General features: G+C 33.3%; 2 protein-coding genes and 1 long non-coding RNA gene across 3 annotated transcripts; 1 reads left to right on the forward strand and 2 right to left on the reverse strand.

Moving 5' to 3' along the window:
• Positions 1-2641: 2641 nt before the first annotated feature.
• On the reverse strand, positions 2642-6830 carry LOC114162938 (rhamnogalacturonate lyase B-like). The gene is made up of 15 exons (XM_028046954.1): positions 6689-6830; positions 6489-6610; positions 6329-6388; positions 6087-6206; positions 5885-6004; positions 5649-5790; positions 5341-5511; positions 5100-5255; positions 4895-5001; positions 4628-4718; positions 4349-4490; positions 4117-4273; positions 3432-3548; positions 3211-3337; positions 2642-3132 (listed from the first exon to the last, which is right to left on the reverse strand). The coding sequence occupies exons 1-15, from the start codon at positions 6728-6730 to the stop codon at positions 2875-2877; spliced, it is 1932 nt and encodes a 643-aa protein (XP_027902755.1). The 5' UTR covers positions 6731-6830; the 3' UTR covers positions 2642-2874.
• A 922-nt stretch (positions 6831-7752) lies between these two features.
• Positions 7753-8032, forward strand: LOC114162939. The gene is made up of 2 exons (XR_003599321.1): positions 7753-7875; positions 7986-8032. It is a non-coding gene; the product is annotated as an uncharacterized LOC114162939 (long non-coding RNA).
• Positions 8033-11199: 3167 nt separating this feature from the next.
• On the reverse strand, positions 11200-17128 carry LOC114164537 (probable rhamnogalacturonate lyase B). The gene is made up of 16 exons (XM_028049248.1): positions 16955-17128; positions 16451-16520; positions 16070-16191; positions 15849-15899; positions 15394-15513; positions 15192-15311; positions 14765-14906; positions 13881-14051; positions 13622-13777; positions 13416-13522; positions 12979-13069; positions 12559-12700; positions 12318-12474; positions 11994-12110; positions 11793-11919; positions 11200-11694 (listed from the first exon to the last, which is right to left on the reverse strand). Exons 2-16 carry the CDS (start codon positions 16490-16492, stop codon positions 11449-11451), a joined length of 1911 nt encoding a protein of 636 aa, XP_027905049.1. The 5' UTR covers positions 16493-16520; positions 16955-17128; the 3' UTR covers positions 11200-11448.
• Between the last annotated feature and the right edge of the window lie 302 nt (positions 17129-17430).

Here is a 17430-nt window from a genome sequence, read left to right on the forward strand (position 1 = left end):
TTGAGCTCTGATTTTATTAGTAGTTTTTTTAATATTTAATGATTTTTTTAATTATTTTGTATGAGTTCATTGTTTGTAGGTACTTTTTAATGAGTTCATGGTTTCATTAATTATTATTTTTATGATGGTTTGATTTATTCAATTCAATTGGTTCAATTTGTGGTTGATTAATAATTGTGTGAATAAATTTTTTGAGAGGTATAAAATTAACATTTAAGAGTATCAATTGTAAGACCCTAAAAAATGGCGTTTTAAAAGTGATAGTGGTTTAAAAATAGTGAGACTCAAATATTTTAATATTAAAAGGCTTTAGTATAAATAGAATTGTTATAAACGAGTTTCATTATTTTAAAACACACCACCATCTCTCTAGAAACCACTTTTCTAGAGTTCTCTGACTTCTCTCTAGAGGTTCTGTCTCTCTGGTCGTCTGATTGAAGAACCGAGACCGTAGGATTGATCCTCTCGGCGAGCTCTTCAAATTGGACCGATCAGTTTCTCCGTTCGCGTAAGTTGAGTTTTCGCTCTTTATTTTAGTCTTTTTCTGTTTTCTGTTGCATGCAGGCCCTCTTCCGCTTGCATGCGACATTTTAATCATCAGTATGAGTCTCTGTTGATCAGTGATCATAACGGTATGTCCTGATCGTTCATGTGATGTTTCTATGTTTAGAGGTGTTGAGGTTTTTAAGGCGTTGACGTTTATAAAGTTGTCTAAACAGGATAACAGGTAAGGGAAGCTAACTGTTTTACTTTAATTTCGTATAGAAATCATTCTGATGACTTTGAATTGCATTATTGATTGTTGTATGAGTGCTTGAACTGTGTAATTGAGTGTATGCTTGGATTGTGCTAGATTTCTTTACTGTTGCATGTGAGAACAGATTGGGAATCTGGTATTTTCGCCTAAGCGAGCAGCTCTCGCCTGAGCGAAAACACCAGAAACTCATCCCCTGTTTTTGCGCGAGATCTCGCCTAGGCGAGCCAGTCTCGCTTGAGCGAGAGTCACTCTCGTCTAAGCGAGACAACTTAGCCTGAGCGAGAATTCGCCCAGAGTTTGGGTTGTTCTCTGTTTCGAGCCTCGCTTAAGCGAGAATGACTCGCCTAAGCGAGAGAGCTCTTTTCGCCTGGGCGAGACCTTCTAGCTTGGGCGAGAACCTCTGCAACTGAGTGTTATTTATGTTTCTAATGGATGAAGCTATGTTTGAATGTTAAAATATGAACTTAGTTATGATATGCATGAATTGTTATGACTGGTAATATGTGCGGTGAAATTGCATGAAGTTGGAATATGAGAAGAAGTGGTTAAACTAGGATTTCAAGGGAAATTCTAAGAGGAATGTTTTAGTGTATGTAAGGACATAAGGACTCAGTTTTGGTTGGTATTCTGACGCTCCTAGTAACCATTAAGACTCATGTAGAGTATGATGGATTACGTCAGGGGGAGTAGCAGGAGGTCCTGGTCTATGGACCCGATCCGCCATAGAGGTGATGGGACTTACCTTGGGAGTGGTTGGGTGATAACCCCTTGTGTCCAAACTCTGCAGAGTTTGGGAACCATCGCAGGTGCAAGCCAGCAAGAGATCCGATGTCGCTTACATAATCCGGATATTGAGTCTAGAGTCATGTAAATGTGTTGTGGTGGTCTATATGATTCTGGTGATAATAAAAAAGATTGTGTGGTTTCTGTTTATAATTGAACTGCATGATTCCTTAATCAGATTAGCTTACCCTTGCTTTTTGTGTTCCTGTCTTGTGTTGTATGTTTCCTTTTGCGATGATCACCTATTCGGTGGGAGCAGATGTGGTTGTAGTGTCAAAGGCACTTCTGGAGGATGAAGAGCCATCGTGTTAATGTTGAAGAGGAGGTTTTCAGTGGGAGCTTTAGCAGTGGTCAATAGTACAGAGTTTATTAGTTTAGTTTAAGTGTATAAGTGATATATTTTTATAGTCATACCTTTTGTAAGATTGTATTAATATATTGGGTACACTGGATTATCTGTTTTGGAACTATGATGAAACTCCCTATTTTTTTTTTAGTTTTAAGCTGCTGAAATTGGGATGTTACATCAATAAAGAGCTATATTTTCATGATGACAAAAATTAATAAATATGACTAAAGATAAAATACTACAATTTTTGTAAAAATAAAAGAAATATTGACATTTATATTAAATTTATAAAACAATTGTACAAAAAGAAGTTATAAAGAAATCTCTTTAATTAATTGTTACAATGTTATAATTACAATATTTATAATTTTCCATTTTATTTAGTTTTTTGAAAGTCAGGCAAACCGATCGATTTATATGGGTTAACACTAAGATTTGACTGAAAATCAATAAATTTATAATTAGTAAAGTATTTTTTAATTTAGCCCAATTAACTGGTGGATAAGTCAAGTGATTTAGTTAAAAGATAATGATATTTTAATTATTAAATTTTGACAATTTTTTCTATCAATAAATTTACTAGTCGTATAGTAATACCAATAAACCACTGGTTGGTAAGTGATTATGGCTTATTTAAGTCCATATTCATGTAATCTTTAATTAATCTAGAATTAAATATATTTTAATAAAATACTGAAAAACATCATTTGTCAAATGGTCATAAAAGGATACTAAATTTTGGATAGATTTATGGTTTATTAACACAATGATGACATTGATGTTCAACAATTTTTGAAGACAAACGTTATGAATTTGATAGATAATAAAACTTGGTAGATTCCCTTAGGAATTCCTAATGAGGTCAGGTAACAAATTCTTAATGCAACTACAAACAAGTACAAGCTAAAAAGAAACTGAGTTTTTCCTTATTTCAGAAGCTCCATTCTTTATTCCCAGTATTTATTCTTCAGAAACAGAAAATTGATCACTTTGTGTTATTGATATTAGATGATGGTGGAGCTTCCAGACGAATATAATCATACATAATTGCCTGAAATGGACTATTTCCTCTGCTCTGTGTTAAAAAGATGGTATTATCTCCTTCAACAAATTGAGTTCCTGCAATGTCTACACTGTAAAGCCAATAAAGTCCATGAATTCCATGCCTTGCGATCGAGTTATCCCTTCCTATCAACCCACTTGAAAATAGAGGACGAGGACTCTTTGGATTATTAACTCGAACCTAAAATTGTAGTAAACATTAATTAGTAAAGGTTACGATTATAAAAAGTTAATTAGACTAATGAAGTTAAGAATTTGCCTGAAGTTCAGATAGTGTTGCTGATGCCAAAGCCACCCGAAGTTTATAGCTACTGGTTGTGTTCACCTTATCGAGCTGAAACTTGATCTGCCATGTGGTTCCTTGGAATGTGTTGTCATCTTTCTTCCTGAAAAAAAGGCAAAATGTAAAAGCCAACAATGCAGTTATACACTGCAAGATGTTAACAATACTTTGTTAAGAAGAAACCATTTTTTTTGTACCTGGTAACTTGAGCAAAGAACCAATCTTTGGTGTAGTCACTCACACCAATTGTGTAGATCAGGTCTTTGTCAGGGTAGAGTTCTGCGTATCTCTCCCACAATCCATATTGTCTAAACCTGCCAATTAAGATCCATTGTAAGAGTTATACAGAAATATTCTTCATTAATTTACAAGCTTTTACATGGGAACTGAAATTAATCAGTTTTAATGGAGTCGATTTTGGCTTTTGAAAATAAACTCAATGAAAATACATCGATAAGAAAGGTCTTTTTCATTGGAAATATGTCCATATTTAATAATGAGAGAAACCTTGTCCTCTTATAATCTTCAACACATCTTCTTATGCCGAGGTATATACAACTTGAGTGTGGAACTAGATTCACAGTAACTCATAACTCTGATATCAAGTTAAAAAGTGGACTTTAAGTTTGCACCACTTATATACTATAAACTCATATTATCTTATTTCTAATCAATATTGTCGTAGGTGACATCAATTGTTCCCTGATAGAACTCAAATGCGCCGAGTCATAATTGAATGTGGTGTTTGAGCTATTACGCTCTTAAGTAAAAAGAGTTGCACCCTAACCAATGGTTATAACTTTTGGTTTAGTTATAAGCGCTCGATCCTAATAGTTGATATCAGAGTCAAGGTCACAAATTGGATCCTAATAGCTGACTTACTTGTCTGGATGATTAACATAGAGTTTGTTGATATATTTGGGATTTGGGTCGGGAACATAGAACTCAGCAGCTGTTCGATCGGGAATGCCAATTTCCCACACTGTTGGACCATCTCTAGGAGGTTCATACACAAGCTCACCAAGGTCGATGTCACAGCCTATTTTCAAGTAAATAGTCAATACAAAAACTCAGTAGTTTAAAAAGAAAAAACAAAAAAGCTTCTTTCTTATACCTTCTGTTATGTTCATAACTACGTCATATTTATAGTCACCAATAAAACCAGGCACCCAGGCGTAAACATTGTAATCTCCTGCAAGTACATTGGTGATGGTGAAGTAGCCATCATCGTCTGCTTTAGCCCAAAACTGGTAATTCTGATAACAATTAAAATGTAATGTATCTGTTAGCTAATGATCTTTCTATAGACTTAAAAGTTCATAAGAGACAAAACTTAAATAAGCATACTAATAAGAACATGCAGTGAACATATTCTTCCTCCATTTCAAGTCACCTTGCATTCTCGTTGCCATGATCCCACATCGCCTGGAGGAGCCAAGCCAACATAAGCACCTTTTGCTGAGATATAGTCATCGTTTATACACCTATATATATAGCAAAATGGAGTTAATTAGATTAACACAAGTTATTACATGTGCTTTCAATGGCCTGCAACACAAGAAAATCTTATTGCTTTTTGCACTTTCACTGTATCAAGGTTTAGGTGGTAAAAATTACCAGATACTGTAACTAATCTCAAATAAATTTTATCAGAACACACCTCTCTCTAACCAAAAGCCTGCCACTAACATTACCACGTTCGTCCCACTTCGCAAAATCCTCCGATTCAGGGAAACTGTAGGGCCAGCTTTGAACTTCCACCAACATCTGTAAGTTTGCATAATCATGTGGTGGTGTCACTAACTATGCCATAAAATCAAGCTATATATATAATTTAATATTAGATACAGAAACAAATATTAAACCTGTTGTTTAGCATCGTCCCATAGCATAAGGGGGTCACCTCCATCATAGGAAGAATTCAAATAAATGAAAACAGGACCAAAAACTTTCTTCCATGCCTCACCAGCATTAAACTTAGGCACCAAATCCTCTCCAGAATAATGTGCACTCAGAAACACCTGATTACGTTATTTTTTAGCAAAGATAATGAATGTTTGAGACATGGAATCATGAAACATTGCAGAATATGTTGGGAGCACTTACGGCAAGCGTGGTGGGGCCAACATGAGAAGTTAAGTTTTGTTTGAGGGGCCCACCAGATCGAAACTCATCGGTGGGCGTAATAAGCCAGAACCCCACTGCAGGATCCATGCAGATCCATCCATGAACTTTGTTGTCTTTGTTGTCGCATGAATATTGGTACTTGTCATCCACCTATATACACATACCAACCATTTTTTATTCCATTTCACTTTTCATTTGATGATGCTCATGAAAAATGAGTTCATCAATTAATTGAAAATGGTGAACTACTTAATGGTGGATCAGTATCCCAACCTAAATTTGGTTACCTCTCCCTTAAGCTCTGGTTCGATGGGATTAACAAGTAGAACAGCTTCTGGGTAGGCAAGGGCTTTCCCCTTAGGTGCTAATCTGTCATCTGGAAGAGGCATGTTTCTTTGTCTATTATCAGCCATGGCCATGTAATGGAACCTGCACAACACCCATATATATTCTTTGAGATTGAGGAACAACAATGATATTATTATAATAACTGGAAGGATTAATAAAAAATTTAAGCCTCTACTTGTCTTTTCTGAGCTTGAAAGCAAGTCTTGTTTCGTCAAGATTGAAAGCAGGCCACTCCTGTAAGTGCTCATAAATTGCATAGGAGTAGAAGCCCGAACAACCACGAAGCATTATGAACCTACAATCACACATTAATCCATTAATTAACTTTACATTATGTATTAACAATGCAAAATGAACAATGATTGTTAACTAATTACCTTTTGTCAATGTTTAAAGGTACCAACTTGCCCTCTAGAGAGACGTCCCACGTCCTGGTGAAGGATACCTCAACTTGGTCCTCATTTTCAACCATAACTTGGAACTTTGTTCCTTTGATGCTGCAGTCACGTATCATCACAATGTGTGACTTTAACTTGTTGAACAGATTATCGTGGAAAGAAGAAATGAAGGAAACGTTAAGCCATAATTTGTCGTACAAGTAAAACAAAGAAACACATACACATCAAATGTACCACTGGTTCCTGTACTTGTCGGTGAGCTCCAAACAAGGTCCCAATACCTGCATGAAGTCGAAGACATGTTACTAGGAACACCAAACGAAGTTCCTTAATCTGCAACATTGAACACAATAACTTTTTCTAAATAATACATATACATACCCTCTGTTAGATTCGTCATTCAAAACTTCAAGCAAGTTGTCGATGTTATTGTACTGTATTCCAGTCACGATTCCTCCAGGATTTGATAAAGTGAGTGTTAGTATGCCATTTTCCATCACCACCTGCACATGAATTTTCGTTACCCTTAAGACTGCTACGAAAATTTATAAGGAAAAACAAAAGGGCTAAGTTTTAAGTACATGATTATCTTGAATAGTAAGTTGCACCCCCAGTAACGGCATGGTGTGGTATTTGCAGTGAACGAGTGAGCAATGAAAATGTGAGAGATTGAGAGTGGTTTAAGAGAATGGCTGAGAATATTTATCTCATAATGCAAAGAAAGAGTGACCTTTATATGGTAGCAATGGGTGGTTTTAAGCAGAGTTTTGAGAAAAAACAGTGTGTGCTTATGTTGTACTACTCAGCAATGTGCCAACAGAAAAATGGATAGTGTGAGGGCTGAAATGAATTGGATTACAGAGAAAGCATTGTTTTGAATCTCTTTACTTGGTCGCCACAGTTTGGTGTATACGGTTTTTAGATAATGGCGTACGAGTGAAGAAACAGTCAATTACAACCATACAGAAGGATAAAAATTAAAATATGTAGTGTTCTATCAATTCCTTCTTTTCGTTTCCTTCATTTCTTATTCTCATTAGGCGATTGTTGGGACCAATGTATTTTAAAAAAAAATCGAAACCTATTTAAACACAAAATTAAAATTAAGATTTATTTAATAAAATTGAGACAAAAAATATATTTTAACCAAAAATATATATTTTTCCTCTAACTCCGACATATCTTTTAAAAGTAATTCGGTAGAAAAACTTAAAACTTTAAAGTGAACAACATTTGATCACTGACTTTAATTATATTTACTACAAAAATAACGTTTAAGTATTAAATGAAATATTTGTAGAAATATTATAACATTTTATTTATTTATTTATTCATTCTGAATTGAGGGTAAGGTACTTACGCCATTTGAAAGTTAATTTATACACATTCTTTTGAAAATTTTAAAACAATATTCAATTCAATTGTCTTATTCAAATACAAGCTAAAGGATAAAATATAGTTTTTGTGTCTTAAGTTTTGTCAATTGGGGTTTTCTTCCTGCACCCCCAATATTTCTTCTGCACCTCCAAACTTTTCATAAATTCCAAAACTACCCTTTTAGTATTTTTAAATTTTAAATCAATTAATTTCTATTTTTCTCTCCTATTTAATGCTTCACTTGTTTCACTGAACCCTAGCCGCCGCACACCCCCAATCTCTCATCTGCCCACACTCACCACTCTAACGTGCTTCACTCTCTGGCCCACTCCTTCTAATTTTTTTTGTCCGCTCTTCCTCTTCCCTTCCCCATTCCTCTCCTCTCCAACAGGTAAGTAAAGCTAAAACTATCCCGTTGTATATTTTAATTTTATAATTTATTGATTGTTTCTGCCATCTTTGCTTTGTTGTACGTAATTATTATTTTTTATTTGAATATAGATCTGTAAAAACACAAAAAGCTGGAAGTCGTGGAACCAGGTTGGGAAGAAAAAAAAATGGCACTTACGGAAGTCGACATCAATATCGGAAGTTGACTTCCGTAGTTAGTAAATATTGATTTCCGTAAGAGCAGTTCCACTTCCGTAGGCCAGTGCAACTTCCGTAGGCGAGTTCGACGTTCGACTTCCGTAGGCGAGTTCGACGTTCGACTTCCGTAGACGAGTTCGACTTTTGTAGGCGAGTTCCACTTCCGTAAGGCGAGTTCCACTTTCGTAATAACGTAATGACGTGTTCCGCAATTTTTTTTACTTAATTTTAATTTTAATGTAAATAATTTTGATATTAATTAATTTTAATTATTATTAAATTTAATTAATTATAATTTTAAAAAAGTAAAATTTAGAATAATTAAAATTTTAGTTATATACGATTTTGAATAATTTTAATTTTATTTAATTTTATTATTGAGTAAATACAATTTTAAAAAATTATAATTTAAAATAATTAGAATTTAAAATAATTAAAATTATAGTTATTTATGATTTTGAATAATTTAAATTTGAATTAATTTTATTATTGAGTAAATATAATTTTAAATAATTATAATTTAGAATAATTAAAATTTTAGTTATTAACGATTTTGAATAATTTTAATTTTAATTAATTTTATTATTGAGCAAATATAAATTTAAATAATTATAATTTTAAATAATTATAATTTAGATTAATTAAAATTTTAATTGGTTTATGATTTTGATAAATTTTAATTTTAATTAATTTTATTATTGAGTAAATATAAATTTAAATAATTATAATTTGAAATAATTATAATTTTGAATAATTATACATAAACACTCAACCATAAAAAAATAAAAAAAAATTAAATTCAATCAATAAAAATTAAAAATATTCATTCAAAAATATAAAACAAACACACAATAAATAAATAAATAGTAAACTTAAACAAATAATAATTAAAACATACAAAAATATAAACAAAAAATAAATATTCATGTAAATAAAAGTTAAATAAATAATATAAATAAATAATAAATAAAAAATAAGTTATTATTCAAACCGTAACAAAATTATAAATTACAAAATAAAATAAATTAAAATATTACTAAGTCTAAAAGCATGGAAGTAGAAAAGTGAAAGAAAAAAGAAAAAAGACAACTTAGTATAGCGAAGTGGAAAACTGAAAAGCAAAAAACAAAGAAAAAACAAAGGTTAGCCATCTACGGAAGTCGAGTGGAAAACTGAAAAAGAAAAAACAAAGAAAAAACAAAGGTTAGCCATCTACGGAAGTGGAGTGGAAAAATGAAAAAAAGCATGGTAGAATAGAGAAAGCATCGGAAGTGGAAAAAAAGAAAAACAACTTGACTTCCGGGCGAAATATTCACTTTAAAACCAGAAGTCCACTTCCGTAACACTATAAACATTTACTTCACCGGAAGTCCACTTCCGATTTATTCATACACTTTCGGAAGTCGACTTCCGTAGAAGGAAAAAAATTATTAAATTTTACTTGCCTCCGGAAGTCGACTTCCGTTTTACATATACACTTCCGAAAGTCGACTTCCGTATATGGAAAAAATAACTTAAGTTCTACATGACACTTCCGTAAATAAAAATGACTTCATGAAATATTAAAAATGCACCAACATTTATCTCACACATAAACTTATCAAATATAAACTTCTATTCTAAACAGGTGTACCTCTTTTTCTGAGAAGAAATGAAGCAGATGGAATTTCACACCTCAACCACGAAATTTTTTGCAGTGACCACGAAATTTTTTGCAGTGAAAGTAAATGTAAGTGAAACTGAAAGTGAAACTGAAGAGGGGTGCAGGGTATATAAAAGACTGGCCGGTAATTAATTCAGGCAGCCAACTAACTTTGCCATTCATAATTGCGTCTACCTAATTAAACTTTTTTTATTTATTTAATTTTCCAAGGACATAAATGGAAGAGCATGAATATTTGGAGGTGCAGAAGAAATATTGGGGGTGCAGGAAGAAACCCCCTTGTCAATTTTAAAAGATAGTTTTGATTCTGCCGTTTTCTTAAATGTGATAATTTAGTCCGCACGTGAAATCCACTACATTTCAAAAATGAGGTCTAAGACATTGTGTTTAAGACGATGGAACAAAATGCTGTACAAAATTGTTGGAAACAAAAAGTATTTTTGACTAATCGTGAAGATCTAAAAAACAATTTAACCGAATGCTTAATTATAAGTTATTTTAGGTACACTTTTAAACACACATTAAATCCAACTTAAAAGCTAAAAAGGATTTTTTTTATAAAAAAGTTACTGTACAAATTGATTTTAATTAATGAAAAACATTTGAATTTTTTACTGATTTATTCCTTCTATTTCTGTTTTAAAAAATGACAGAAATTTGATACACCTACTTGGCCTTTAAACATGCAAAAGTTTTTGCTTGTGACAGGTAATTGTGGAGTATACTAATATCCATCCACCACCATTTAAATAATATTTTTCTTTGCTGAATTTCATTCATTAAATATTAAATAGTGAAATAATATATTTTAAATCGTGTCACCAAATTTCTTTGGGATGTTTTTTAGCATTTAGGACATTCATTCCAATGAATCTTCCCTTTAAGATTTTTAAGATTTTAATAGGTTGGACTGATTTAAGAAATTACATCAGCCTCTATAACCATCACTCCTAAAGCCAGATTAATAAAGTTAGTAATTATTTTTTTTATAAGCTTAATTAAATTAAATTTAAACTGAATATCTTCAATTCAACTGAATTCCATAAAAAAGTTATTGAATGCTTAATATTTTTTATTTTTGTTTGACTTTATCATCAATGGAATGGCATTTTTTGTTTTGTTTTTAATTTATCGGTCAATTTGATATCTTTTGATTTGATAAAGTTGGAAAAGATTGTGATCAAGTTGAAAAAGATTGATAAATTCATCGATTAGTTGAAGATAACAAAAATCAAACTAATAGATTAAAAAAAAAACACTAATTACAACAAATATTTAAAGTGATACTTAATTATAAATACTTAAAATTTAATTAAGATGGTTTATATAAATCAATTAAATAATTTTATTAAGAACGTAAGAGTCAATATAATGAGAAGAAGAAACTAACTCTATAGCTTGGGACAGTGGCTATTACATTTCTACAGTGCAAATAAAACTCTATATTCAGATGCATCAGTTATATCCTTGGACAATCTACCCGTGCACTTGAAAGGTGGATGATTTAGTCAAACAAAAACATCAAATACAATTACGAGTTTATCATGTGTGCTTTCAGAATTCTCGTGACTATCAAACAAAGTCCAAATAAATACACAACGACAACAAAAGATTGCAGAAAAAACAGAAAGAAAAAATATAAGATAGTAGTACGCATACAATGTTCACAACTATATTGTAAACATTTTGTATCATTTACGTCCCAAGGTTAACTTAAATTCCTTCACAAGGTGGGGCTTCCAAACGAATATAATCATACATGATACCTTGATAGGGACTGTTGCATCTTGGTTGCGTAAAATATATGGTATTTGTGCCATCAACAAGAAGAGAACCTGGTATACTCACATTGTAAAGCCAATGGATTCCGTGAATTCCATGTCTTGCAATTGAGTTGTCCCTTCCTATTAATCCACTGGTAAATAGTGGTCGCGCAGTCTTGGGATCATTTACTCTAACCTTCACGACAAGCCATAATGTCAGCACCACATTCTACAAAGTACTTATCACAACCAGTGGGATGTGTATGTGAGAAAAAAAATAGTTAGGGAGTTTACCTGCAATTCAGCTAATGTTGCAGATGCAATTGCAACTCTCAGTTTGTATGTACTTCCCTTAACCACGCTTCTGACTTCGAACTTGATTTGCCAGGTGGTCCCTTGAAGAGTGTTATCCTCTTTTTTCCTGCAGTTTCACACGCTTGAAAATTTAGTAACATTCTCATCTCATGAAAATGATCAATAATCCATAAATCAGACCTTGGAGCCTGCGCATAAAACCAATCCTTCCTATAGTCACTAACACCAACTGTGTAAACCAAATCTGCATCAGGATACAATTCTGTGTATCTTTCCCACAATCCATACTGCCTGAACCTACAAGTTGAGCAAAAAAAAGGAAAATCTAAGAACAGACAAACTGACATCTCAATGAAATATTTTCATCACACGTACAAGGATAAAATGCACAGTTGGGTAAAGATTTTAGCGTTTTCGCCATTCCGTGCTATGGTATAGATAGTTTCACAATTAAGCAAGATCCGTTTAAGCATTATATGGAAAAACAAAAAGAACAGAGCTAACCTGTCTGGGTGGTTGATAAAAAGCTTATTAACATATTGGGGATTGGGATCAGGAGCATAAAATTCTGCACCAGATCTATCAGGAATACCTATTTCCCACAATGTGGGACCATCTCTTGGAGGCTCATATACAAGTTCACCAAATTCAGTGTAAGAACCTGCATCCCAAGTTTATTAAGCACAGAACTCAACTTTATTTTGCATGACGGCAAACAAACTTAACTTTGACGAAGCTAAGGAACCTGGCGTTATCTTCACAGAATCTACAAATTTGTAGTCCCCAACAAAGCCAGGCACCCAAGCAAAAAGGTTATAGTCGCCTGGACGTACATTTCTAATAGTAAAAAATCCATTCTCATCTGCTCTGGTCCAGAATTGATAGTCCTGTTATGAGTAAAAGTTAATTAATCTTCTGGTAAGAAGTTATTTTGGGCACATTCTTGTAATTATATTGATTTTTATAATTTATCCTTTTCAAAATAAAAGGAAAACAAGATGATGTCTCGCGTAGTCAGCAAGATCCCTTTGATCACAATCACATAGATCCATCCTCGCACCAAAGGTGATAAAAATTACAAAAATAAATTATTTGAGGGACAAACTACAAAAGGTAAAGCTCATGCAACTATAATGCTAGTTATCCACAAGTGTGGGAAGAGTACCTTGCATTCTCTTTGCCACGACCCTGCATCTCCAGGTGGAGCCAGGCCAACATAAGCACCATTTGCTGATATTAAGTCTGTGCAGATGTACCTACAATTTGAATAGTTTCATAAAATTTGCCAATGCAGAAAAAAAGAATAACCATAATCTTGCTGCTGCTCAGCAGCAGTTGATGAATTATTCAACTAATTATTTTTTTTTTAAATTTCTCACCCCAAAAAAAGTAAGTAACCGCCTTCTTTTTTTCATATTACAAAAATGACTAAAAGCTTTTAATAAAACTAGTAGTAGCTTTTATGTAACCTGCACACCTTGCACGGGCCAAAACAAAATCAAAGTGCACTATATAATGCAATATATTCCAAACACAGTAAGATACAAATCCAAAAAATGGAATATATAACCCTCAAGAATAAACTAGGAATATCATGCTTACTTGTCTAAGATAAGTAATCTGCCACTGACATTGCCCCGTTGATCCGATTTTAAAAAATCCTCTGAAGCTGGGAAATAATATGGCCAACTTTGAACTTCATTCATCATCTGATTATCAATTCGAATTAGCCTTATGTGATAATTACTTGATCGAACTGTCTATACTAAATTCCTCCTAACAAAGGCTCACGAGAAGCATGCACAAACCTGTATTTTTGCATCCTCCCATAACCAAAGTGGGTCGTCACCAACTGGTGCAGAATTGAAATAAAGATATACAGGACCGAAGACCTTCTTCCATGATTCACCACCTCTAATTTTAGGCACCAAATCTTGTCCCGCATAGTGACCACTAAGAAACATCTGATGATGCCAATTTAATAAACATGTCAAGAAGAGTTAAGATATTATGATAGCCTTGTAGGAAATTCTTATCTTGGTCTAAAATTTAATTTCATTTACTTACTGCAAGTGTGGTGGGCCCTACGTGTGAGGTCAAATTCTGTTTGAGGGGTCCACCAGAACGAAACTCATCACTAGGTGTGATCTGCCAGAAGCCTATTGGTGGGCTGAAAGATATCCACCCATGAACTCGATTATCCTTGTTTGCACATGAATACTGATACTTGTCATCCACCTGTGAATTAGATTGAATTCAAATAAAAACCCGGTGAAAGAGTTAATACAAAATCCAAGCATAGGAAATCATCCTACCCCCTCTTTAACAAGCCACATGAATTACTCAACTTGCCAGATCAAACAACTATGACTTGCGTGTTTGGACTTTGATTAACTTTTTTCAAATACAAAGTAGTTTAGATAAGTTGAATGAATTCATTTGAAGCCATTTGGTTAGTTTCAGTTGCATTTTTCCACTTTGGTTTCATGATATTAAAACTTAAACTGATGCCAGTTACAAAAAAGCAGTTGAAGATTCCTTTATTCTACAAGAAACAATGTTCTCCTTGTCAAAATTTAGGAACAGAATGTCTAATGTCTCATATGTAATCCTGCTGGTTTAATGGAATATAGCATGAATAAATTTATCATAGCTGACAGCCAAAAGAGAGACAAGTAGTCTAAGTAGATAACAAATATGTTAATTAAAGTATGAAGGGGCAAAGTGACAGTGTAAACCACATGTTGGCGAAGTAATACTCCCCAAACCACATGAGGGAAATTAAAAATAATATTTAATTACGCAAGTAGGGACATATTGTAAACTTTTGTACCATATGAGCAGGAACTAACATTGAAGCCATCTGAAGAAGCAAAGACTGCTACGATAAAATACAACTAGAAGCTTTCAAAAAAATAAAAACAATGTCAGGAAACATTTGCAACAGATACCTCTCCTTGCAATTGTCGGTCTTTGGGATCGGTTAGTAGGACAGCTTCTGCATAGCCCAAGGTTTGGCATCTTCCGGGTAACCGATCTTCTGGATAAGGAAGAATCCTTCGCCTATCGTCTGCCATAGCCATGTATTGAAACCTACATACTTCATTGTTAAAGTGGATGAAAATCCAAAAAAGAAATAAACGTTCCTATTTATCTACCAAGACCATCTCAGCTGATATGGCTATATTTGTGAAAGAAACTGATATTTCTGATAACAAAATTATATGATAGTCTTATCAAATTATTTAGTAATTATCAATTTCCCCCAAAGGGTTCTACGAATTTCGTGTTAAATATGCAAATACAATTAACAAGTACAAGAGAATGACAAACGTAAAGAGATGCCTCAAACTTTGTTGTCAAAATGATAGAATTTACTTGTCTTTTCTTAGCTTGAAAGTAATCCTCGTTTCACCGAGATCAAAATCTGGCCATCCATTTAAGTGCTCATAAATTCCGTAAGAGTAGAAGCCAGATGAACCGCGGAGCATTATAAATCTGAAATTGACAATCCACAAATTTTAATCCTATAGCTATCAGTAAAAGAAGCCAACTGATACACAAAATTAGAGCCAAGGACCTTTTGTCAATATTTAAGGGGACAAATTTTCCCTCTAGAGAAGGATCCCACATTCTTGTGAAAGAAAGCTCCACCTGTTCCTCATTTTGAACTATAACTTTAAAACAAGTTCCATGAATCCTGAACCATAACATCTCGAGTTAGCATGTGCTTAAAATATTATCCTTTGAGCAATAATGGAACTGATAAAATTGCAAGTAGACCATGTAACCAAAATAGAGGGGTTCGACAACTGTTTTACTTCTGCTCGTGTGACATAAAAAACCCACTCCTAGTTTAATTGCAAACTTGTTGACAACCAGTTTATTTCTGATCAAGTGTGACTCAACCACTTCAAATATAATATCAAACTCAAATCAGGGAATGCATTTGAATAAATCTTTATTGAGAAACTGAATTGTTGGAATAATATCAAAGACACCATGAAGTTATAGAAGAAAGTAGTGTTGTCATACACATCAAAGATCCCTTTGCTTCCTGGCGCACTCCAAACGAGGTCCCAGTACCTAAACATTCAAATGAAAAACAAAATCAGCTTACGGCTTCAAAAAGTAAGAGCTTCCTAATATTTCTCCACAATGAGTACAAAGTATATTTTTGTCTTTCTTAATGACAAATCTGTCAACCAATTCACCGTGTCTATTGTTTAAAGTGTGTGTGGATGTGAGGGGCATACCCTCTATTAGACTCCTTGTTGAGAACTTCAAGCAAATTGTCAACACCATTATATCGTATCTCAGTGACAATCCCACCTGGATTTGATAGCGTAACCTGGACTATGCCATTATCCATCACCACCTGCACATGTCAAGACATTCAAACAATAACAAGAAACTAAAACTTAACTGACAGTGTGGCTATACGTAACGCTGTCAAAGCTTCATTAATGCACATCCTACATTCAAACTTAAGCTACAAGGAAAAAGAAACATACAATAATTTAACCTACATGCTGGTACGTTGCACAAACTCAAAAATAACAAGTCTTTTCAAGGCTTTGTGATAGAAGCACAACTACGAGAAACAGGTAGAAAAAATGCACAGGCGTCAAACTTACATTGTGATCTTGGATGTGCAACCGTACCCCTGGGCCGGACATGGTGAACCCTTGTTTTTGTTTTTACTAGCTTGCAGATAACAGAAGGAATCTAGTTAAGAATTCCATCAACAAAGTTTAAAAGAAATGGAATGACTTAGGGAAACAGAACCTGGTCGTATGAATTTGAAAATTTCAATTACTTCGCATTTCAATGAAATATAAAAACAGTTGCAACCAGTTATAATGCTTGAACTTCTAATTATGTCTACAAATTTCTGATACCTTAGTTTTCTGTGTCAACAAAAACGTAAACCTCGTAATTACAAACATGACAAATAGATGAAAATGAAATAATCATTTAGCTTCTTCAGAAGCGACCAAATAGGGTGATTCACAACCACATATACACAGTGAGAGAAATTTCAAGAATATATTTAAAATAAAAACATATATCGAGAAATCATATATTTCATGAATTACAATCGATGAGGATGAATGGTGAGGTAACCGAGGGAGACGTACTATATCAGTGCACGACGACGGAATCCGAGGGATCAAGAGACACGGATCGCACAGCTTCAGAGTGTGAAAATCGCCTTGTTATGAACAACAACGGCATCGAAAGTGCATAATGGGAAACAGAGTTTTAGAACAGAACACTATACATTGTAATTGCAGTAATTGTCTTCTTGATCCCAAGTGTCACCTAATAATACGTGTATATGTTTTTAATATTTTTACAAATTATACGAAATATAGTAAATTTGTTACAAATTTTATTTATATCATGCTTTATTAATCTACGTTATAATCTTCAAGATCCTTTGTGATAGGAAAAATATTATATAAATACTATAAATCAACTTAAAATGCTCACAGAAAGGAGAGAAGGGAAGGGAAATGTAAACAAATATTTCATGAACTCGAGTAAAAGAGAATTTCAAAATTTTATTTGAAAACCTCTAACTCATATAAAAAGGATTAATAGAATTCAATAG

Source organism: Vigna unguiculata, chromosome 9, assembly GCF_004118075.2.
Source record: "Vigna unguiculata cultivar IT97K-499-35 chromosome 9, ASM411807v1, whole genome shotgun sequence".
NCBI lineage: Eukaryota > Viridiplantae > Streptophyta > Magnoliopsida > Fabales > Fabaceae > Vigna > Vigna unguiculata.

What these genes read in the sequence shown, in the direction of transcription:
- LOC114162938 (XM_028046954.1), bottom strand. Translation starts at nt 6,730, where the DNA reads ATGCCGTTACTGGGGGTGCAACTTACTATTCAAGATAATCAT. An exon ending in AATGACGAATCTAACAGAGG is followed by an intron (nt 6,389 to 6,488) that starts GTATGTATATGT and finishes GACTTCATGCAG; the next exon opens with GTATTGGGACCTTGTTTGGA. An exon ending in ACCAGTGGTACATTTGATGT is followed by an intron (nt 6,207 to 6,328) that starts GTATGTGTTTCT and finishes ACGTGACTGCAG; the next exon opens with CATCAAAGGAACAAAGTTCC.
- LOC114164537 (XM_028049248.1), bottom strand. Translation starts at nt 16,492, where the DNA reads ATGTCCGGCCCAGGGGTACGGTTGCACATCCAAGATCACAAT. An exon ending in AACAAGGAGTCTAATAGAGG is followed by an intron (nt 15,900 to 16,069) that starts GTATGCCCCTCA and finishes TTGAATGTTTAG; the next exon opens with GTACTGGGACCTCGTTTGGA. An exon ending in AGATTACTTATCTTAGACAA is followed by an intron (nt 13,070 to 13,415) that starts GTAAGCATGATA and finishes TTCAAATTGTAG; the next exon opens with GTACATCTGCACAGACTTAA.